The 25169-nt window shown below is 29.3% G+C and overlaps 1 protein-coding gene across 1 annotated transcript in view; it reads right to left on the minus strand.

Moving 5' to 3' along the window:
* Positions 1-1876: 1876 nt before the first annotated feature.
* klar (klarsicht) overlaps positions 1877-25169 on the minus strand; it is a 94328-nt gene continuing 71035 nt past the window's right edge. The window contains exons 15-18 of the mRNA XM_067047090.1: positions 20530-20752; positions 16195-16365; positions 14236-14369; positions 1877-2072 (exon numbers count right to left, since the gene is read on the minus strand). Of these exons, the coding sequence (XP_066903191.1) occupies positions 1877-2072; positions 14236-14369; positions 16195-16365; positions 20530-20752 (724 nt within the window). The remainder of the gene's footprint in view (positions 2073-14235; positions 14370-16194; positions 16366-20529; positions 20753-25169) is intronic.

The raw sequence follows: 25169 nt of genomic DNA on the forward strand, positions 1-25169 counted from the left end.
TATATTTAAAAATAAACGAAATAGTTTACTAAAAGAATAAATTATTCATTTATGGCAACAACTTCTTGAGTGTGCCAAGAATGGGAAAGTGTTGCACATTATCCTAATTATATATATTTTTTTTTATTTGAGAGGGCAAATAGGTGATAAATAAATTAAAACTACAATATATACAGTATTTTTATTGTTTAAACCATTTTATTACAAGAAATTAAATACACAATGAAGATCCATGATCAATCTAAATATATTAAAACTACAAAATATAAATTTAAAAAGACTGGAATATATAAAAGTATAGATAAAAATTTTAGTATTCAACCCAGAAAACATTATTTTGAAAAAAAGAAAACAATTTATTAGTTAAGTGATTACTTTTTTTTTTTTATTATTAAAGTAATATATTGTCAAGTTATTTATTTTACATAAATATTTTTTTATACCTTGACCTGAGATGATTGAAAATGACTTGTGAAGAAAATAATAGTTTTTACAACTAACAGTAGGAAGACATCGAAAAATAAACATTGATGAAAACAAACAAAAATATAATAATTGGTAACAAATAAAAAACAAAAGTAAACACAAGATGTACTTTGAGGTAAACTTATAATAACTACAACTTAAAATTCAAAAGTAAAACTACTTAATAAATCTTTAAAAACTTCTTCGTTTAGAATGCCTGTCAGAAGAGTAGTAACTTTTTAAAGAGAAGTTATTTGAAAATAAATAACCTTAATATAAACTAACAGCACTCTAAAGAAGAAATAAAAACAAATTAAAAAAAAGAAACTTAAAAAAAGTGGTATATTCAAGTATATCACATGCAAGTTTTCCATTTATAATTAATCCAACCACTATGGGTTCTTAATTGAATTTCATTTAATATAATTTTCATTTTTAAACAAAAATAAAAGTTCACTCATCACGATAAACAGGTACAGAAAATGATTAGCCAACGCTGACTGAACTTCTTCAAGGTTTTTCTTCCTACAAGAATGTGCAAAGATCTATCTCGGCCAGAAGTAGTCAAGGTGTAGAGTTAAGTACATTAGATTACGATGGAGCCAAGTAACCCAACTTGACAACATATCTACACGCCTAAGCTACCGAGTTAAAAAATACTCCCTCTAGAAATATTATCATAAAACTTACTCCTAACCAACTAACTCAACAAGTTGCAAACACTCAGGCTTCACTAACAAGCCATTTAAAAAAAGGCACAACCCTCGGTTTGTTGTGGCACAAACTTGTCTTTTATCCCTATTAATGACAACGTTAGCTAACTAGATTATTACTGAAATAAATTAATCCGACTACATAATAAAATGTCTCTAACTAAAAAAAAATATATATCAGTCAACAAAGTTTTTTTTTAATCTTTTATCATTTTATTTTTTAAATATGAAATTTTCCACAAATTTGCACCAGTAAAAAAAAAATTCAACATATACAAACAAATGTATTATGAGGGTCATTCATCAAATGGGCCACACACATACCCCACAAAATGTAAAGGACAATTTTCATGGAGAGAAAGAATATATTCTATAGAAGTACTAAAAAAAAAATCAAATGCTTCAATGTGAGAACACATTTAAAAAAAAAAGACATTCCCAAGTAATTTACAGAACAATTCTTTCCTTTTAGTTTGCTCCCGCAAACTTGGTCCATTCTAAGAAATCGTCTTAGATACAAACCTCCAACTCAGAAAAATAAATAAAAGTTTCGACCTTCTTCTAAATTTTCTGAGATCCCTTCAAGATATGAATTATGACATAAAGACCCTCAAAGAAGAATCTGGACTGAAAAACCCTCATATAGAGACCCTAATGTGGATCAACCTGCCACCCATGAGCAGAGTAGGTGTGAGTGATTAGACGGGTGGAGGTCCTCTGATGTACCTCAGCTGAGGAGAGATTGATATTGTTAGAGAGTTCATGGAGTCGCAGCAGTGTGGCTCCAGGAGGCAGGCAATGCAGAACAGTGCCATGAGAGCAAGTTGGAACGGAAAGGCAGCTCGGATCACACGCCACAACCACCCATTCCTCTTTTCGCCACCTTCAGGGCTCCTGCAAACAGAAAGTCATGGTATAATACATCAATAAATTAGTGTTAAATAAATGTTACTTTAATTATATTATTTCAATTTCTTGAGACAAGGTAATTATTTATTAAATAAATCAAAAATTTGTATCCTTTTTTGTCTCAACACTTTTTATTTTTCACCAGTCCAACGTTTCGGCCATTCCAGCCATCCTCAAGGACATCTTCAATTATAATTTCTTCCTCACATTAATTTAAAGTTACTTTTGCAGGCTATTCTGCCCAGATCATTTCCTTTATTATAAGTTAAAAGCCTATTTTTTTTTAAAATTAAAAATCATAAATATTGAACTCTTCTTATACAAGATTATCCACAACAAATTCACTACCATATAACAAACCATTTATAACCCATTAAAACTTTTTTTTAAAAAAATAGGCTTTTAACTTATAATAAAGGAAATGACCTCGGCAGAATAGCCTGCAAAAGTAACTTTAAATTAATATGAGGAAGAAATTATAATTGAAGATGTCCTTGAGGATGGCTGGAATGGCCGTTACGTTGGACTGGTGAAAAATGAAAAATGTTGAGATAAAAAAGGATACAAATTTTTGATTTATTTAATAAATAAATGTTACATTAAACATGTAATGTAGTATTAGTAATCATGATAATTACTAATATGAAATTCCAAACCAACTAAAAATGTTACAAGCATGGACTCTGACAATAAGCAGTGATTCAATAATGTAATATGCATAAGTGAACCTCATCATAACTTAATACTTAAATATAAAGCAGATCATTTGTCATTAGTCAAGATATAGCAGACAGCATTGTAGCTTGAAAAATATGGTATTACTTTGAGTAAATCACATTTTAAAAATCAAATTCAAAACCTATATTTCAAAGAAAAACATTACTCTAATTTTCTTACCAGAGATAAAGCATTTCGAAGCCTGTTTCAAATATAAAATAATTTTAAGTTAAATTCAGCTTTTAAATATTTATACCCCATATCATACCACGTTTATAAAAGACGTAAGAAGGTAAAACTTAGAAAAAAAAGTTTTGATTTTATTTTTAACTGAACTAATTCTAAAAAAAACCCTAAATAGGTTTCTCTACTGAGGTCATTCTACAGACTGCCCCAAAGCCCAGACGCTAGTCACAAAGTAATCCTAGTCTGCAGAACAGTTATTCAATGTGTTAATGCACAATATAATAAAAGTTTTTGTTAGGCGTGCCAATATTGAAGCAAATCAGTGAATGTTGTAGAAGAGGTTCAATATGGTGCGTAAATTGCTATTTTTTACGATTTTCACCAACAAATACGATTACATTATATCCCAATAGATTAATTTACTTTTTTAGAACGCACTTGCAGAGCACTAAACTAAACTAAACTAAACTAAACTTTAAAGAGCACTAAAGATCTTCGGATCATTTCCCCAGAATTAATAGGAAAAACGAATGTGCGCCGAAACGTTCTAGTCCCAATGCTAGAATAAAAGAAAAGACTGATAAACTATATACTAAATTGGAGACGAGCTAAATGTAAATTAGAAAACTTGCAAACAAGGCGAAAAGAAGATTCATAAAGAAAGGAGTTCTAGACAACTAGTGAGAAAGAGGGGTTGTCCAAAAGTGTGGGGTTAATAGGCGAGACTTACCCTATTAATTGCCTTCGGGGTTGTTTTAATTTGTTTAGGGTCCTACAGCCACCTCTAGGGTCCGATTTAAATTTTAAACAGATTCGAAGAATAAATGGCTCAGAAAATGAGTGTCTCTCCTCAGGTTATAGCCGATTCGTTTATTTTTACAGTGAACTACGGCGGTGGGGTAGTCGCTGTGGTGGTATTGCACAGCAATGGAATGTAGAAAATGCGAGAGAGAAAACTTTACAAAATATCTGCAAATAGATCAGATATATATACTTTAAAAATATACAATATATATATTTATCATATAATATAACATCGGGTTACGGGTGAAAGTAGTGAATTGATATTTTTGCGAAGGTTAGACCGTTTATCAGTCTATGCATGAACCAACTAAACGATTCAGAACTAACAAAAATGTAAAACCACCAATAATTATTAGTAAATTGTTTATAATGTTACAATTTTATTTATTCGATAAATTCAACAATTTATCGTCGAGTTGTAGGTAAAATTAATGAGGTCATATTTTTATCTAAGGTTAGATCGATTATAAGTCATTAAATGAACCAAATCAACGCTTCAATATACACTAAATTGTCAAAAATTTACTAATAATTATTGATGGTTTCACAATTTTGTTAGTCCCGAAGCGTATAGTTGGTCCGATCTAACGTTCCCAAAAATATAGATTCATTATTTTTAACTGCAACTCGACGATAAATTATTTTAAAGCACACATAAGCAGATGTTTAGCAAACCTTAACACTTCAAATCACCGTCTAAAACTTGATTTACATTGTTTGTTAATTTGTTAAAACTATAGTCCTTTAACACATTAATTTGGTAACATATTGAATAGAATATACAGAATAATATAAAGTTCAGAGAGGGTAAATTAAAAATGAAGTGCAATACAAATTATAAGATAATAAAGCCAAGAAAAAAAATTATATATTGAAACAATTTATGAATTGAGTAGTCACGACTCTTTTGAATAAATATCAACAATTTTAATTTTAATTATTATAACAAGGAGCTATTGTTTACTTATTTAATGTTCATTTTTACTAAATTAAAACTATTTTATTTTACTGATTTATGGAAATGTGGAAGGTTAAATATGACAAAAAACTATTTACTAAAAGCAACAAAAATATTATAAAATTTATTGTATATTTAACTACAGTTGGATACGTTACAATCATTGTTAATAGCGAAAAAGACTGAAATTGTGAAAAGTACAATTTCAATACCTCATTAATTATTATGTCATGAAACAATTCGAAATATAAAATTTAAAAAATAAAGTTAAGTTTAAAAAAAAATTAAGTTCCAAAAAAAATTAAGTTAAAAAAAAAAATTATGTCTACTTTTGTACATAGCTATTTGAAATAAAATTCCGAGTTTCTCATTTTTTTTTAATTATACGGTGATACATGTAGTTTTGGATTATCCTTTAATAATTTATAATCATGTAACAGTAACAGGGTAAAATTATATTCTTAAACTGTTAAAAGTGAAAATTATTGTCTAAAATTGTGATACAACATCATGTACGTAATAGTACTCATCATTAAAGTAAATCGAAAGTAAAGAGGAATAATAAAGGAAATTATAAAATTAGGAAAAAAAAGTAATAATTTATTGTAGAGCCTACTTCTATAAATTAATTATAATAACAATAGTATACCGAGACATTTACAATATCAGAGAGGAAATTCTCCGCTAAGCAGGGATACTCCGGTCGGACTTAAGGGACTTGGGGCGCGTGATGAAGTTAGTAATTCTGCAACTCACTAGTTCATAATGCCTGACTAATGCTAACAGCGATCACAGTAATCCTTAAATTGCCGAAGGATTAGGTACCCTCCTTCTATATATAAGCTTAAAGTAAGAGATCTGAATGCAAGAGATAATAAAAAAAAAAATTATAACATTCGTTATAGCCCAAAAACAAATTTTTTTTTTTTAATATTTATTTATTGCTATTTACAACTGTACATTATAATACATTTAGTAAATCAAATCTAAGTTAAATTGGAGTGTTACAGGCGTGTAGAGAAACCCATGTTTTTACCCATTGGCACTCTAATAAAACACAATTTTAAAAATTGAATTTAGCAATGCGAGTTTACACGTGTTTATTTTAAGAGATAATTAAACAATGATAAATGAATTACAATAAAAATGAAGTATGAAGGTAACTTACCATCTTTGGAGAAAAACAAAAATCAAAAAATGAAGAATATTTTATTTTTTTTATATTAAAAATAAGTTTTAACATTTTCTCCACTAATCATCTCATCACGTGGACCGATGACACACGGATAATAATAATTATATATTACAAAACATCGCCAACAATACAATTAATTCTCTTCGACAAGAACGGGTTTGAGTCACTCATTAAAAAAAAAAAAAATCAAAATCCAATAACTCCAGTCTCCAATAGAAAAGAAAAAAAAATTAATAACGGTTTTGACATAAGTTTGTTCGGGTAGAATTTTGACTAAGTGGTAGGGGGAGTTTGAGGATGATAATAATTATCTGGGAGGAACCTTATTTATCTCCTCCGCTCCTAGGGAGAGCTGCAATCAGCCATCCGGGGGATAAAAAAAACATATTACCGCGGCCAGGTATCACAGCTTCTACGGCAGGCAATATGGGATGCGACCTAGTCCCGCCCAATATGATTTATATGGAGCTGAAGGAAGAGGAAAATGGGTAATAGGGATCAACTTCTATCCATGAAGGATATTACTATGTTATCCCTAAAATGTTACAAAATAATGGAAAATTAAGCCATTGATTTTGGGTCACGATAGCCTGAATCGCGCAATACTAATTGAAAGAGAAATAAAAAGTTAAAACATTAGTCCGTTTTACCGTTTTTAATAAAGAGGACTCCCTACAGTGTAAAATAATACGACCAGAACAGAAGGAAGACGTCGGTTCCGAAGTATGGCGAGTCCGCCGATGAGATATCCATCTTAGTAGGTCTTCGGAACTGAAGATCTACGGCAGCCAAATTTCAGAAGACTTTTACTCTCAAAGTTGTAGAACCACGTTAATAATAATATTTTAACCAGACGTTTCTTCTTTTTCAACCATTTTAATATTTCTGTTTTGCATTTTCATTCAATTCATATGAGAAGAAATTAAAAAATATATATATCAAATTGATAGCTATTAAGATAGTATAAAAGGTTCATTTTTTCTTAAAATGGGTTTAAAAAACCTGAAAGCGATAATTTAATTAATTAGTAAACATATAATATTTGATAAGAGTTGGGATGGTAACATTTTAGTTAAGTTTCACAATATTTATCTTTTTTTGAAAAACATTACATTACAAATTTTGATAGATGGCATTAGAACAATGATAAATAAAGTAAATAACAGAGATTCCATCAAATAAGGATGGGCAAAAACAACGCCATTTGGAATACAACCCATAAACAACTGACATCCAGCTCTATGCAAAAGAAACCCATTCAAAATAAAAAACTGGTCCATTAATTTTTCCGTTTCCGCGACTTCGCATAACCGTCCCCAAAAGGCCGTTCAGAAGCCATATGTAGAAGAGACGAGCGGTTAATTTTAAAGCAAATGTCCCACAAGGGAGGGGTTTAGAATACGTGAGTCAATCTTTATAAAATAGCAGACCATTATTGGCATTCTACATCATGTCTATTTAATTCTGACAAAGGAACTATAGGTTGTTTACGAGGGTCGTTTAGGGGGGCGACCGTTGTGGAGAAGATGGCTTCAATGCGTCCTCCGCCCCACAGCTTCCAGGAAACTTTAATTATCTATTCAACTTCTTATACAGGAAGAGCTTTCGTTAGCTGGTCGACGTGCGAGCTAACAGAGGATCTTGTTGGAGTAAGTAGGCTTTGAGAGCCCTTAAAATGGAACATTTTCATAAAAAAGATGAGAAAAAAATATCTTTCAAGAAAAATTCTTCAAGTAAATGAAAATTAAAAAAACTGATAATTATAGCGAATAAATTAAATACCAGTGATCAATAGTGAAGTGGCATAAACACGAAATAAAAATAAAAACTTATAAAAGACCACCTTTTAGAACACCATTTTTTTTTCATTATGTGTTTATTTTATTTCAACATGCAGAACTTCAGACATCTATTTTAGACTACATAGACTGGTTGAATCAAATAGAGCCAAGTTGATAAGTAAACGACCATAGTTCTGTACTGATCTGTGCCTTAAAAGTTTGAAAAAAGTACAAATAAGAACTTACATCTTTAGCTTAAAAAAATATGTTTGGTTCAATGGCTGCCATTTTTAATTATTCTTATTATTTGAATATATTTATAATTTTTTATTTTTGTTATTACTCTACCTTTTTAATTTATGTTTCTACGATTTATCTATATCAAAATATATGTAAATCAATTTGTTTGATACAAGACCATGACCTCCGGAGAGTATGAAGTATGTAAGTAAAATCAACTGCTCTCTAACAGGGTTACTGTGGGAAGAAAAAAAAAGATTTGCAAGAAAACTAATTAATCCCTTGTGAAAAGAAAGATTTTAATTTATTTATATGTTGAAATAAACTTTTTTTTGTTACAATTAAAAACTTCTGCCATGAACACAGCACCAGACCTCAGAAACAAACCAGGATAGCAAATCCGGGAAAGTTAAGTTAAGTCTATAAATAAGTCACTGTGGCCTAAAGAGATTAGTGATAAAATCTTGACAACAAAATAACATTAATACAAAAAGCACATCCATAAGGTTTTCCTCCTTCCACAAGGAGGAATATATATCAAGGAGATATTGATAGACAAGAATCTATCAATATATCTTGCAACCCTTGTAACTTATGGTGCCCATCCCAATCCATATATTTTGTATATTGTTTATGTATAAGTATTAGGTGAGTCAATGTTTTACCTTTGTGCCTCTGTTTAAAATATTTCCCAAACTAAAACCCCAATAAAAATATCATAACCTCTTAAAAATGCATTCCTCAAAAATTTTAACTGCACAACTTCAAAGCACCTCCCTTGTAAGCACCCCTGAATCTTACCAAAAAGTTATTTCCTTTTACCATAACAGTTATTCAAAATTAGAAATAGCAGTTATATATATGTATTTTAATTAACACACAATCACAATAGCACAAGAAGTGTTAATTTTTTTTTCACTTTCAATTTAAATTACTGAAACTTTAATTATCTCCATGAGTTTTTGGTTACTTTAAATTAAATAAACAACATTATTACTGTAGTCCTTATTTGCATAAGGTCAATGTTAAAAGGGATACAATATTCATCCACAACACGAAATGTGTAAGTTACCAAAGAGGGGTGATAGCAAGAAGAAGGAAACAGTGAGCTTAATGAAAGGAGCTAAGTCGCCTAAGCCATAGGGACAATAAAAGGGAAAGAAGGCAGTAAAGTTTCATTAAAAGAAGCTCAAGTGAGGGAAATGTGTTGCAGTAATGGTGCCCTCTAATGGGATTTTGAAGGAATAGCAATAATTGTCAAGGGGGCTGCTAATAGAGCCATTTCTATGCCATCTCATTATCGGTGACAAAAATTAACTAATCGTTACCGAGTAACTCTCTCAGGGACAAACTTCAAGTCAGTCTTAATTTCTAGAGCCTTTGGGGTCGACCCTACGTTGTACATTGTGTTTTCTTATAACTATCCTCGCCTTATTTAAGTGTTTTGACAATCAAAACTTTTGGAGATAAAATCTGATAGTAAAAAGACCAATACTGAATAAGTTACTAAGTAAGATTAACTTTCATTATTACAAATATTTCGCTGCAATAAAGAAATATTATTAAAAATATCACATATTGAAGTTAAATTACTATTTTACACATAACAGAATTATAAATAGAAAGAAAGTGGCCTTAAAATTTATTTAAATATTCAAAATTTAATTAATTAAAATAAAATATTTTTCATACATCAAACAAATAAAAAAAAAAAAAAACTTCAAAAAATCTTTAGATCTTTCAGAGCTTAAGAAAGTTTTAAAATAAATAAATAAATAATTAAATGATGGAGTCCCAGATTTTAGAAAAAATGTTATTACTAAATAAATTATAAATCCTATTTGTGCGTAAATATTAAGATAAATTAGAGGTGTATAACCATTGAACATTATAACGGTTACATTAATCAAGGTAATTATAGCCATACAATTAGAATGCACAAGACGTAATCGTATCATATACAAACAGCCCTACAGAGTATGCACATATTGATCTCATTGCATTGATATGCAAATAGGATATAACAGGGAGGGAGCGGGCTGTTATGGTCCCATACCTCAATTCCACCATATGCTACTAATGACAGTAAATAATTTATGAACTTGTATTGGCCTAGTTTTAAAGATAGCATATTTTTTTTAATAGTTGTTTCCAATAATAAGAATATATCATTTATTTTAAGATTCAAGATTTTTTTTTTTTTATTTTCACACAATTAATTTAAATAAAAACATCAATAGATCAAATATGTTAACTAAACCCCTCAGAACAAACTATATTCAATATTTTTATTAGTTATACTTCTGAGAAAATAGGTTAAATAACTAACAATTAACACAATAGAGAAAATCAAACATATTAGAAAAAAGATTTCTTTGGCTCTTCTGAAATAATATAGGTTACAAATACAGAAAGAAAAGCCAACTGTATATAGTTCAGGCGCCATTTGTTATTCAATATATACTTATTTGTAAGCACTAACCTTTTTTTATTTCTCTTAAAATACAGAATTTAACAGTTATGTATAAACATAAAAATAAACTTGATATTATCTATAAGTATTTATTAATCTAGTTAAGGGGGCAGCAGGAGGAAGTACTGTACTTAGAGCACTTTTTGGAAAACACATTTTCAATAGAAGAATTTACTTTAAAATTTATTGATGAAAATAGAAATATCTTTACATTTATAGAATATCTAATAAAAATACTTCCAAATTTTGAATAGATTGTATGTAAATAATGGGGTAGTGAGTGATCCGAGGTACCTGCTAGCCCCCCGCTGACTCTTTGATTTACATATTGCCCCCTGCTGAACCTCGACCTCTGTCGGTCTCATTAGTAGGGTCTCAATGAAAAATTACCACTATTAAACATTAACAAAAGGTTTGATGCCTTCCTCATTATATGATGATGGCAATGATTAAAACTTAACAAATAATTCTCGAAAATTAGGTCTCGAGTAGAAGTAGTACAACTTTTTATGTAGGATTTATTATTTATTCTTATCTTATCACTTAGTTCATAAACCTAATTTAAAATATTTTATTAATAAATTCCGATTTAAGAATATAATTTAAAAATCAAGGACTGCTAATGATATTCCACCATGATTTCATACTTACAGAGTTAATATTTATTACCAGTCAAACTCATAAAAAAAAATCTTACATTATAACATAAAACCATTTACTATAACATAAACAGCAACGCCTATACCATAAGATATATGGGTTGATTAAAGAAAAATTACATAAAATCTTCTTTTTGTAGATGTTGAAGCAACAAAATCTTCCTCCCTACCTCTCAATACATAACTGTAACAACTAAATTATCCAAGAAATAATTGAAGTTTTTATTTTTTTCCCTCACCCTAGCATATTATTTAAAAACAATTATATACATAGCATTTATTGAAAATTGGATATGTATACAGTACAATTAAATTGCCACTGTGACATAATAAAGTTAATAAGCTGTGTCCGTTGAAGGTGATATTTAACTATTCTTCATATTTCAATAGCTCTTGCTTAATTAAGTTAATAAAAAACTAGAGGTTTTATATTAATTAGAAAACTCAAATTTTTATTAATAATATAAATATTTGTTCAGTAATTTTAAATAGTTTACAATGCAAATTAAAATGAAAAGTGATGAATAAATTTTTCTAGAAATAACACTAAAAGAAGAAACTATCAAAGGGACAGAATATCAAAGATATTGCACTGGAGATGAAATAAAAAATTGGACCAAAACCATGAAAATTGATCTAAAAGGGCTAGGAAAAAAATGAGGTTGCATTGATAAATTGATATTGGAGTGAAGGAAGGCCAGAAAAGATATTTCACACACTAGTTCCTGAATAATCACTCGACATTAGCTGCCCGACCACCTACTGGCCCTCATTCCGTAGAGTGTGCTGCTTTTTATTTTAACTCCATTAGTAACAAATGACTTATGAAAACTCCATGAATTCTCATCCCAATCAATCCAATCTTCTTTTTACTTTAAAAAATGTCCCGGGTCAGAATTCAAATGATCTTTAATCATTATACTTCAAAACAAAATCCCAAATCAATATCAAAGTTGGAAATAGTATCACAATAATGAATTCAATACAACTTCATCAAAGAGTAGGTATTATTCAGTAAATAAAAAAACAAAACAATTCAAAGATTGACAAATAGGATGCATTAAACCGAATATTATCTCAATTCATAAAATAGTGAGGATAAGTAAATAAAGAAGATGTAAAATTTGTATTAGTGCTTAAGTTAAGTCTGTGAGCTACTGTAACAATTTATTTGCATTTTTATTTTTATCAGAGTTCCGGTATTATATCTAATACCTAGAAGACAATTTGAGGAAATAAATATAGAAATAAATTATTTTATAAAATTTATTATTCCTTTTAAGATTTTAATATTATAATAACATAATATTATATTGTAAGATATATTATTTGTTCTATTATTTTGTCTTTATATATAAATTTCAAATGAGAAAACATTTAGTTTTGAGACTAATCTAACAAATGAACAAAAAATAGGATTTCTGCAATATTAAAAATTTGCAGAAGTGCTATATTTTTAAAGTTTTGAAATTAAAATACTTTAGCTTAGAACTCAGGGAAATTTTTTTTTTTTAGATAAAAAAGATTTTATATTACAATTTTTAACGATAAATCAGCGAAGAAGTAATGTACTGATATTTGTACATAGCTTGTACATCAGTGGGAAATAACAGGATAGAAACTAGAAAAAAAACCTACAGACTTGACTTTTCTGAAATATGCATTTGGGTATGGGCAGCTATTGGGTTGGTAGAGAAGATGAGGGTCCTTTTTGGTTTATACTTATAATCAAGTAGAATACAGAAGCTAGACCCAAAAAAGAATCTTATCACCGCTAAGACAATATTAGCAACCAATTAAAATAAAATTACCAAAAAACCTAAAATATCTCATGGCTATCATTAGAACTTGAGTGGTCTCATGGCAAATTATTTCAAAAATAGTAAATTTTAGGACTTTAAAACACTGAATCAGGTGCGTTAGGCAGAGTTATCATCAAAATGTTTAAAACAGTCAATATGTTTTATCTTCATCCGAATACTTTCCACCATCAGAGTTTTGTAACTTCTATAAAAATAACTTTTAATAAAGTTTTAGTAAGAATTTAAGAATCAAAATTGGAATTTGCCCCCTCTCTATGAAATTCCATTTCTTTTGAAACAGCAACACATATTTTTGCGAACATTTATTGTTAGAAATATTTTATTAATTATTTTCTTGTGTTTGCTAAAAAGTATTAACAGGCACATGCACAATAAAAGCAAGTAAATAAGCAAGCTAATTTTAAAATATTTTTTGAGAGAGGCCCATGGAGCATGGTTCAATGTCTGGCTTAGTGGTCCTCAGACTTCTATGGGTTGGGAACCACCCACTGTACTATATATCCCCTTTTTATTACCTATGATGGTGAGACCACTGATAAAAAATTTATAAATAATACTGTGGACCTCAGATCCGATTATCAACATTTTCAAATTTCAAAAGAACTATTTGATGAAAATATGAATGTTGTTTTAACTTCAAATATTTATTCAGAAAATTCCAATAAATGAAATTCATAGTAAAAAGTCGATAATAAAAAGAAAGAATAATATTACCGGGAAATTATTCTTTGAGTTAACCTAGTAGCTAGTAGATGCATCTAATAAAAAACAACAGGTCAAAGTGATCGCCTGGTACAGATATGATAGCATGAAGTCATTGATTTAAATGGAAATTTTTAAATATTTCTTGATGAGGCAAGATTAATTTTCTTAATAAAGGAACAGAAAAGTAGAAATCAATTTTTATTAAAAAGGATTGAATCACTATTTTATTGGAGAGCTACTACGCAATAAATAATATAATAAATTTCATACCATTTTACATATTTTATATGCATTTTTTCTTTTTTTTAGTAACAATAAAAAGTTAATACATTCCTCAAGAACTGAAATATATAGCATCAAAAAAATCAGGAAATTTAATAGCAAAAAAGATTTTATTTCTAAAATTAATAAATTTAATATAATATAAATGTATGACAAGAAAAATGCATAGTAATTTAACCGTATAATAACAGTCAAATCCAAATTCCAGGTAAATTTACTGTGATATAGTAAAATGTATAATTTACTGTAACAAAGTAATGTCTGGAATTATAAATTTATATTTGAAAAAGTATAAAAACTTTAATTATTAAGTTAAAAGGTTTACCTTGTATTTGGTGGCCTGAAGCTGGCAAGTGTGGGAAGAGGTCCTTTTGCTTCAGCGCAAACAGCTGTTCTCACAATCAACTCACGACAAGTTCTCTGTAATCCACGAAGTTCATTTTCTGTGGCCTCAATTCTCTGTAAACCACAATTGAAACTTCATATATTCATCATGCTAATATATATTCTACCGTTATTGTGTTGTATAGTAATAAAAATATTACATAATTAATTTATTAAAGTAAGGTAGTTGTAGGAGGAAACTATTGGAGAGAACCATTGAGCTTAAATTTAAAACAAAAAAGTTAAAAAAAGAAAGAATAATTTCAATGTTAAACCTTATTTTAAAAATAGGAATACAAAAACAATAAAATTACCGTAGAAGTGATGAACTTTGCACCACCGGTTATAACTGTACCTTAAAAACTTCAATAACAGATGGCTCATAGTAGATTTTCTTCAATTGGCATCAAATTTATGTCAACTGATTTTTAATATTTTAAGCTTGAGGTGAGCATAATTGCTTATTCCTAAGACACTCATTATTAGCCACATAAATATTAATTTTTATATGATTTTAATGTTTTAAATTTTTAGTTTTGGGTTTAAGTTACACTTGATGGTGGCAAAGGTCGACACTTTTAGGTAGATATGAAGAATACTTCTAAAGAGGTAACATGTATGAAGGAATTATCAATAAAAAGTGACATCTGTTCTTTTTTCAGGAGCTTATTAAAATAAATAATTACCAAATAATAATAAGAATGAGTAAACCCAAGTAAGTTATATAGCTAAGTGGATTATGAACTTTGGATTAAATGAAAACTAAAAAAACATTTTGATCCATTGTATTACTACTTTAAAATTTCTAGTCTCAAATTACATGGCTTAAAAAATATTTGAATATTAAATACGGCAAAACATTAAATATCATGAACGAGCTGTTCCAGAAGTTGTGCATCATATTTTTAGATGAAATAAAATCTTGAATTATTTTGTTCCTATTGATTCTCAATTCAGTTATATACACTAACAATATTAGCATTTTTTCCACTATCATATTAACCAATGAGAATGTCTTGAGAAAAAACAATCGTTTCTATCAATTATTAAATAAAAAGACTTAGAAAGGGAAAAGATGGATAGCACTGTAATAACAGCACTTTGGTTTAAACGCTTAAATTGTCACAGTTATTTTAAAAAGTTTATGCTTCACACTTGGAAGGATATGAAGAGAATTTGCACCTTGAACTTGTTCCAGCTAGTGGCCGATGCTTAATAGCTCAATAGAGTATTTAAAGACTGTATGAAATTTTATAAATCAAATGAATAAGCTCTTTAATTAACTATTGATTAATTAGAAAAGTAATGTTTTGATATTTTAAATAGATACTCTTCTGCCTCAAAAATACCATCATACCATATCATCATCAAATTAAACCAGTAGCAGAAAGATAGTAGGAGAAATCAATGAATATTTATAAATCAATATTTTTTGTTTATAGAGTAACATAAAAATTACAATTTTAAATCAATTTTTGTAATTAAATAGCACATGAATTTTTAAAATAGCATAGACATAGCATAAATCATGACTTGTTTTAATTTTCAGTATGTGGTGTATACAGACCATTTGGGACCTAGAGTGGATTTATTTTTGAGACCCTCTTCACCCACCCCCAAAAAATAAAAATAATAAAATGCAATCTTTAACTTGAAAAAAATTAATTTTTTGTCTGATTGGAAAACAGAGCCCCCCTTGGTTAGGATGAATGACTGTCAGGGATTTTGGGAAGGTGTAGGGGCCAGAGAGCTCTTAAAACTATAAATTTGTCTGCAATCTAAAAGTAATTTATTTAATTTTTCTATAGCATAGGATCCCCTAATGTCCCCCTTGGAAATACCCTGTGTTGAGGATGTAAGAAGTAAAATAAAGAATGAAATAAAAGAAGATATCAATTACCTTTGCCATGCTGAGTATGGCAGCTGAGCCAGGTGCCAATACTGCTTCGAGATGCCTGGCAAGTCTTCGGAGAGCAGCTAACCTTCGCTCTCTTTCGCTCAAGTCCTGCTCAGAACCTGAGTCAGATATACCGGAATCTGAAAGGCTTCCACCTGTCATTTCATCAGTCGTCTGAAAAATAAAAACAAGTTATGAGATAATGTTTATGTTGGATGTATTGATGTATGAACAGTAAACATATTTTTTACAGAAATCAAAAACATTGCCTTTCATTTTTATAAAATAATTTAAAACATTTGAGGAGATTTTTATCAAACGTTAATATAGTCACTTCTGAAGAGAAAAGGTTTTTTGAAAAATTAAAACTCTACACCAAAAACTTATTCAGTTAATTTCAAAATTAAAATTTTCCTCTGCAAAAAGGTGTTACACATCAACACTATTACATTTATCCATATGAGATGCTTTCACAATAATTTTTAAATAATAAATCTCTCAAAGTGAAAATATTGACTTTTGATAAAAAAAATCCTAAATTATACAATTAACATTATAAATATTCTAATAAATGGGTAAATATTTTTATAAATAATATTTCTGAAAGTTTATTATTAGTAAAATATAATAATCTAAAAATTTCAATAAGAAGAAAGAAATCAGTAAATTTGGAACTTCAATTTTAAAATAATTTAGTTATGAGAACACATTTTTATAGACTGACTTTAGTTTTAATACTAAATAATTATATAATGAAGAACCATTGATTAAACATAAAGTTAGTAAATAATACAATTTGGAAAATTGATAGAATTAATTGATTATCTGATCAACCTATCTACTTCAAAACAGTTTTGAACTGTGCAACAGATACCTAAAAGTTAATAACTCAAATTTACATCAATTAACAAAACAGTTTGTCCTTGAGAAGTTGTAACTATGACTTATAACAAAGCGGGAGATTCAGAATGCTCACTGTATTAATAAAGCTATTGATTATTATATGGTTATATGAGTTGTTGAACACAAAAGTCAATTCAACAATTTAGGGAAAGTATTATAAAGTTTTTTGATAAGAAATAACAGCTTTCTCTGTAAAAACTAGAAACGGCCACAACTATACTCAAATAATGGGAGAAGCTTTTCAAGTCTAAGTACTCAATAATTACTTACTTAATTAAATTCTTTTACTTTGAAAATGAATTTTAATGTGAGGAAGTCATCTGACAAAACTTTTGCTCTCAAGATCTCAAAAAATCATTATAAATACCATCTTACTAGTATGAGAATCATAATTAAAACCTACCCAGAAGAATAATTAATTATTTATGTTTTCAACAAAACTGTTTAAAATATTTAATTAAAACCTAAGTAAATATTTAATTTTTAGTTAATGAATTTGGACTCATAAAAATAAAAAACATACATGAGTATATCAAGAATACTATAATTTCTGAAATAAAATACATTGACAGGTGCGTTTATAAAAATTATATAATCATTTGTATTATTTTTTAAATTTTTTATAAAAGAAATTACCCTTTTATTACTTATTTAATTTATTTAAACATTTGAACAATTCAGTAGTTTCATTTAGTATTACTCAGTTCACTGTATTACTAAAATAAAAAATAATTATCAATCAACAGATTTTAAAAAATATACAGTGAATTTCAAATAAATAAGTTAAAATTAATTAGAAGCTATTTAAATATAATCAAATATTTACACAGCCAGTTTTATAATTATAAATTCAAAAAATTTGGAGATTAGCATAAAAATTTAATATTAATTATTTTTATTATTTTTTCTTACTTTAAATTATATGATTGGTACATATAAACCCAGAATAAAATAACCTTTCTTTCATATGGAATTTTCATATTTTCCATAACTGCCTAAAAATAACAAATGAAAGTATAGTTTAATTAATTGTAAATTTGAAATTACTTTAATTAATTGTAATTTAAAACTTGAAATTTATTTATTTTCATGAATTTTCTAGGAGATTCAGATGGTTTTGGAAGTTAGATATATATGCCCTTATTATTACTATTTTCATTCAAATGTGATTGGAAATTTTAGAAGTAATTACCCTAAAGGATAAAACTAAAATAATTACTTATTCCACACTACTCAAAAAGAACTAATGGGATCATTCCGAACAGCTCTTGTGGTCCCTATTGAACCATTTGGTACAGAGATGAAGAAGATAGATATAACAGTAAGACTTAGGGAAATAGGTGACCCTATATTTCCTTAGAGTATGGAAAGAGCAGTCTGTATTCGGACAGCGGACACAATATGGAAGAGTGGCCCTTCTGAAAAAGTGGCCACAAGTGCACTAGAGTGGCTATTATTGGCAACTTGGACCCTCATTGAGTTATATTGGGTTCCCCGGTCCAAATCTTATTTACATTTGATGACCACCCCAAGGGGGAAGGCGGAACACCAGTGGGTCAGCCAAACCCTGGTATTGGTCAGCTTAGGGAACTATGTACCCAATATATATGATAACCAACCCTGGTCATGAGGTTCTGTAAACAGTGTCATTTAGCTCTTATAGTGGTATGACTAACCACAGGCATTAAGGATACAACGAAAATAACCATGAGCTAAATACTAACAGGAGAAATTGATTGGATTAAACATTACAAAAGAATACTGATTAGGAGAAATTCAAACCATTGATCAATCAAGAAGATTTATAGGAGACAAGCTTAACATTATTTTACGATATCCTCCTATAAAAACTGATATTAGCAATATCCGGTATATTTTCTCAAATTCTGCGAAAAATAACTTCTCTGCCGTAAAAGATTCTATATCCACCTTCTTGAAAGAGACATTTCACGATTTACATTACATCCCGAAACGACATTGACCACGAAAACTATCTCGTCTTCGTATAAGGTCGACATTCATATTCCCGTTCGATTTAGTGTGATGTTTTTTATCCGAAATTAATTCGCAAATAAACAAGCAGGCAGCATCACTAGTACAAAAGCGACAATAAAACTTATTAAACGCGATGGTTAATAAATACGTAAATTCTGAAAATTTGAAGTATTAAGCTACTGTAATCATAAAAAAACTCTTGCTTAAATGTGAAAAATAAACATTAAGCAAGAACTTTGCTGAGATTGAGAAAGAAGACAAATTTTATACCTATTTTAATCATTTTTAAAAATATTGCTCTTGTCTGTATCGCATAAAACTCGATCTAGTGCAAAAAATAGTGCCAAATACATTTTTAAAAAAAGTAAAATCAAATCTATCGGAATAAAGTTAAAAATTATATGTTCGCAAAAGTCTAAGTTATTAAACCAATCAAATAAAACTATAAAAAATAAATAAATAAAACAATATTACACATAATAATTTTTTAATTCTCGCCCATTTTTTCTCCAAATAATATTTTTGTAAACCCAAAACAAGAAGAAAAATAACAAAATAAAAACGTATCATTATTTATTTTCTGTCTAGGATTAAAACACTGTTATTTTGTAATAATAATTAATAATAAAATTAAATTAAACGGCTCACATAGAAACAATTATGATAGGTAAAAAACAATTTATTTTTAAAATCTATATTAGAAGCAGAAACTGAAACAGCGCTCTTACTTAACTCCACGCAGACTAAACCTAATCCTCCGACTTACGTCAAGTTGGATCATTATTTAAATACAACTTTACATATAACTGATGTATATAAGTAATTAACTTAACAAGAGTTCTTAAGTTAGAAAGGTATAATAACTTTATTTATAACCACAATACTAATTTAAAAAATTAAAAATAACAATATATTCGTAAAAAAGTAGACGGATTGGTAACATAAAGCGGCCGTAATAAACGAAATGAAACCTAATTAGAGGATTTATCCAATAGAATAATATTTCAACGAAAGATTCAAATTTGGTTGATAACAGCTTTCAGGTTAATTTAATTATCTTCTTATTCATAAGCATCAACTCTTTATAAGCATCAACTCTCATAAGCAAGCAAAACTATCTGTTTTTTGTTTTGTTTTTCAAGTTGCATTAAGGATGGTTCATTTTAAGTTATTAAGTAATTTTTGAAAATAAAAAGCAATATACAAAACTACAGAAAATAAGGCAACTTGATTTTAATCACAAAGACAAAGTCAAAACTCGCCAAAAATTGGGCTTAAAATAGCAATGGAATTATTTGTGTAAGCAATGAAAAATAGGCGATTCCAAGATAAACTGCTTTTTCGTGGAAATCTAGGAAAAAGTGAGATAAGTATGTTTTTCCACACCCTTTAATTTACTCTTTTTAGAATACATGAAATATGATATATAATAAATGTTACCTGAGGTTCGGTGAGTGGATGGTGCTCGTTGAGCCTCTTGGCGAGGTCTCTGGCGGATGAGGCCAAGGAAGGACTGAGCCCACCGTCGCTGGCCAAGGCTTCGTCCAGGATCCTCAGGGTCTCCGAGTCGGAGCGGAGGGCACACTCAAGCACTGCCAAGTTGGAATCGAACTCGCACCAGTGGCTTCTCGTCTGCTCCAGGTGGCTCTCCTCCGATGTGAGTCTGCAAAGGTAATATCAGAGTTAGAACTTGGTTACACGCGATAATGTCAGAGGTAACTGACAAACTATTATTATGGGGCTATTAAGGTAATAGTGGACTAGGAGGCGGAGTGTATCTGAAAGTAGTGTGTCACACCTAACGAGCAGCTCAACAACTATAGTTTCATAATGACGACTTCAAGAATACCTAACATTATACTACACCTCACCGGGTATAGTGGAGTATTATTTAGTATTAGGGTAAAGTATATCTAGTCTCTTGGTTTTGAAATAATTTATTAAAGGTACATGAAATTTTCAAAGTTCTAAATTTTTGTATCCCAACTTAAAAATGAATACTAGAGACACTTCTTAGCTCCAGTGTTTAGTGATAGAGTTGTGGTTTTACTTGAAGGCGTAAGTGGATGAACGGGCTATGTAACATTTTTTGACTTTTTTAATCTTTAGTGTGGATGAAGGAGGGTAGGTGCCAATCTAGCTAGTGTGAGGAACTCTAACCTCAAAATCTTAATATATTAATTAATATCAGAGATACCTAGACTATGTATACTTCAAAACATAACGAGCTTCAACAAAAAAAACTTTTTTTTTAAATTTAATATTCTCACCACGTATGCTAATGACACATGTGTGCTCGCAGTTAATAATGACTTATTAATTGTATCCCAAACTCTCCAATCCCATATCACAGCCTTCGAAGAATGGTGTAATTGGATGATTAAAATAAATCCCATCATATCACCTTTACCCTTCATCGTAAACCTACAGACTGCCCTACAGTTTCATTTAATAATGTTGCTCTTACCCCTGTCGAACAGATCCGTTAACTTGGACTACATCTGGACAAACAATTAACCTGGAATCCTCACACAAGACTAAAAAGACAGGAGACTGCACGTCGATTTCGACTATTACAGCACTTACTAGACAAACGGCCAAAACTTCCAACTCATAACAAAATACTGATCTACATGACTGTAATAAGGCCAATCTGGAAATGGAGTTGAGCTTTGGGGCTCCAATAAACCTTCGAATTCCTTTCGTATACAATCCTTATAATCCAAAATCCTTCGTAAAATCCTCGATGCTCCTTACTTTGTCACAAATAAAATCATACACACCTTAATGTTCCGTATGTAACCGATTTAGCCCGAACCAGATATCACTCCTTCCATTACAAATTCTCTAACCACTCAAACCCACTAGTTTCTAACCTTGCATCCTCTTCCATTCCTGACAATCTTCCGAGACGCCTGAAAAGAAGATGGCCACGAGACCTGCTAATGTAAAATGTCATTAGAGTGCTACCAATGGGTAGTTTCTCCACACAGCTTTAACACTCCATTTTAACTAGATAAAATTTACTGAATGTATTATATAATATACAGTCTCAAATTTCAATATCACTAATATTAAAAAAAAATTTACAATTTGCAACATGACCTCTCCATCCACTAACCCCATCATTTATAAAGACAGAAAAATAAGGCATACCCCAACTCTCCATATCATTAATACAATTTACTTATCTTAAAATAAATACTGGTAGTTTTTAACCCAAAACGTTTAAGTATAACATTATTTTACATAATTTATTTATATCTATTGTTTTGTAGATTTAATCGGCTTGTTATGTAAACGACTACAATATCCGTTCAACAACAAAGCATTAGTAAGTAAATAATATTTATTTTCTACTCAGGACGGTGATAAAAACAATAACAAACAGTATAACAACAGATTTATAATACAAAAACAACAATATTAATAAAAAAACATTAACGATCTCTTACCTTATAACTCTAGAAACAAGATATAAATAATCATTGAAGTTGGTTAATTTGTAAACAATAATAATTTATATAAAAATAAATATTTTCATATCTTCTCAACTTTGATAGGAAAACTTATTTTTATTACTAAATAAACAATTTTATCACATCAGAGGGATAGATATCAAAAAGTTATGCCAAATAAGGGTTACTAGCGCTCGACCAAACTGACTACAATGAAGACCATCAAAGCTAATGGAAAAAGGATCTACGAGAAACAAAATGACGCAAGTGAAGCCATAAAAGGGCTGTTGCAAAATTAGTAACTGGGCCAAGCTGTTCATATGTATCGACGTGCTTTGCATTCCAAACCTATACGAGTTAGAAAGGATAACATAATTATAAGAAACTATTGAAAATAGACAATGGGCTGTACCGCTAGAGAAAGGACAATGATGAAATAGTGATAAATAAATGAAAACTATCATAATAATATAATATAAAATTGTTTATAAACATACACCCAAATATATATATATATATATATTTGTTTCTAGGTATTTAGAATGGTTTTATCATAACAACTAAAGATCCCTTCAGATCTTTATGACGGGATATTTATGACTTCACGTTTAATACTATTATAAAATTAAAACAAAAAGAAAACACTTAGGAGAGGTTTTCTCTCACGGATTTTGATGAAACATTTTTGGGGAAAATATACTGGAGTCCTGTCAGTAACTATTGACAATGTTTGTCAACAAAAAGAGGAAAAAAATAAAATCTGAAAATAGCACTTTAGGTGTTGAACCTTTGAGATTACAAAAAACATGAACACATTTATTTTTGTAGAAAAAGGGGTGTAAGTCACTTATATCTCATCACAATTCGTATTCATAAAAAAATAAAATAAAAAAATAATAATAATAATAATAATTACTTCAAATAGAATGATTACTTTGTGTGAAACTTAATTATAGTATACAATTACAAAGGATTAACGTGAAAAGAAAAGAAATAAAAAAGATCGAAATATAAAAATTAAAAACAAGAGAATGCAATTGTTTAAATAAATAAATTTTATCCAAATTCAGACTCAAAACACTTTTTTATTTCTTTATAAGTCCGACGTTTCGCCAATTCGGCCATCCTCAAGGACAATCTTGATACAATTTTAGAATCACATCATTTAAAAAAAAACTTTATGCAGGCTATTCTACCCAGGTCATTAATATCAGTCCACAAATTACCCTAATTAATCAATTGCTAACATAAAATCCTCAGGCCACTGCTGATGTACGGCTGTGAAGTCTGGGGAGCGGCATCCTTCACGAAAGGAAAAAACTACAATCTTTTCAAACTAAAGTCCTAAGAATCGCAGTTAATGCTCCTTGCTTCATAAGAAATAGCCCATTGCATCGGGCAATTGGAGTCAATAGAAGATTACATCAAAAAACGGTTCATGAAGTTCCACTCCCAGTTGCCGACAGTTAAAGGAGCTGTGACCTACAACCTGAGAAACCCAACCGCAACCCGAAGACTGAAGCCCAGACTGCTGCAGGACATTCTGTTGTAAATTTTAATAAATATAAAATTAATTCATAGTCACACTACCTCTATTTTACTGATTATTATTACTTATTTTAATTATTCATTTTTTTTTCTCTTTTCTTCTTTCGTCCCTTTTTCAAATTAACTTGATTTTTTTTACTATTAGAGGGCAATTGTTTGTTTTATTTAAGTGTACCAATACCATTATTTTTTGTTATTAAATTTACTTTCCTCTTTAATTAAGAATCATTATTCTTATCTATTTATTTTTTTTTCTTTTAATAAGAACATTGTATATAGTTAGGGGTGTCTTTTGTACGAGACTATACCCCCCCCCCATAATCAACTGTTAAAAAATATATATATAATATAACGGTCATATCAACCATGTAAGGACCACCAGGCCGATCTGGTATAAAAATAAAAAAAAAATTAAAAAAACATAAAATTAAAAATTAAAACTTTTTATCACAGTAACCTTCTCTATTATAATTTATCACAATATTTGTCCGGAAATTATAATAGAGAAGGTGACTGTGATAAAAAGTTTTACGTGGGCAGAATAGTGGTTCTAAACTTGTATTAAGATTGTCCTTGAGGATGGGCGAATTGACCGAAACGTCGGACTTACAAAGAAATAAGAAAATGTTTTAAGACAAAAATTGGATAAAATTTATATATTTAAACAATAACGACCAATCTCAAGAAAGTGTAAAGATTATAAATATAAGAGAATAAAACTTTACTGTCAATGATCGACAAATATGAAGGTAATGATGTAATGTTTGCCAATGAATTTTGGGCGAAGCTCTACATGAGAATGACCTTTCCGTAAGTGTGGCTAAGCCTCTAATGCGTCAAGCAGAGAACGCTTAGTCACACCCTAACAACTATCACCTCAACTCCCTGTTTCCTCAAATTTTTTCGATTATCAAATAGTACAAGAGCCCAAGAGGAGAAAAAGGCAGTTATCTCACCCCGATTTTTGATTACTTTAATGAAAACTATGTATAATTAATAGTCAAAATTTATGAGTCTGCCAAGTAGAGGAAGGACGAATAAAAAATGGCGGCTGTTTCAAAGCGATAAAAAAAA

The sequence above is a fragment of the Halyomorpha halys genome, unplaced genomic scaffold (genome assembly GCF_000696795.3).
Source record: "Halyomorpha halys isolate HHAL.00 unplaced genomic scaffold, Hhal_1.1 Scaffold252.1, whole genome shotgun sequence".
NCBI classification, from domain to species: domain Eukaryota; kingdom Metazoa; phylum Arthropoda; class Insecta; order Hemiptera; family Pentatomidae; genus Halyomorpha; species Halyomorpha halys.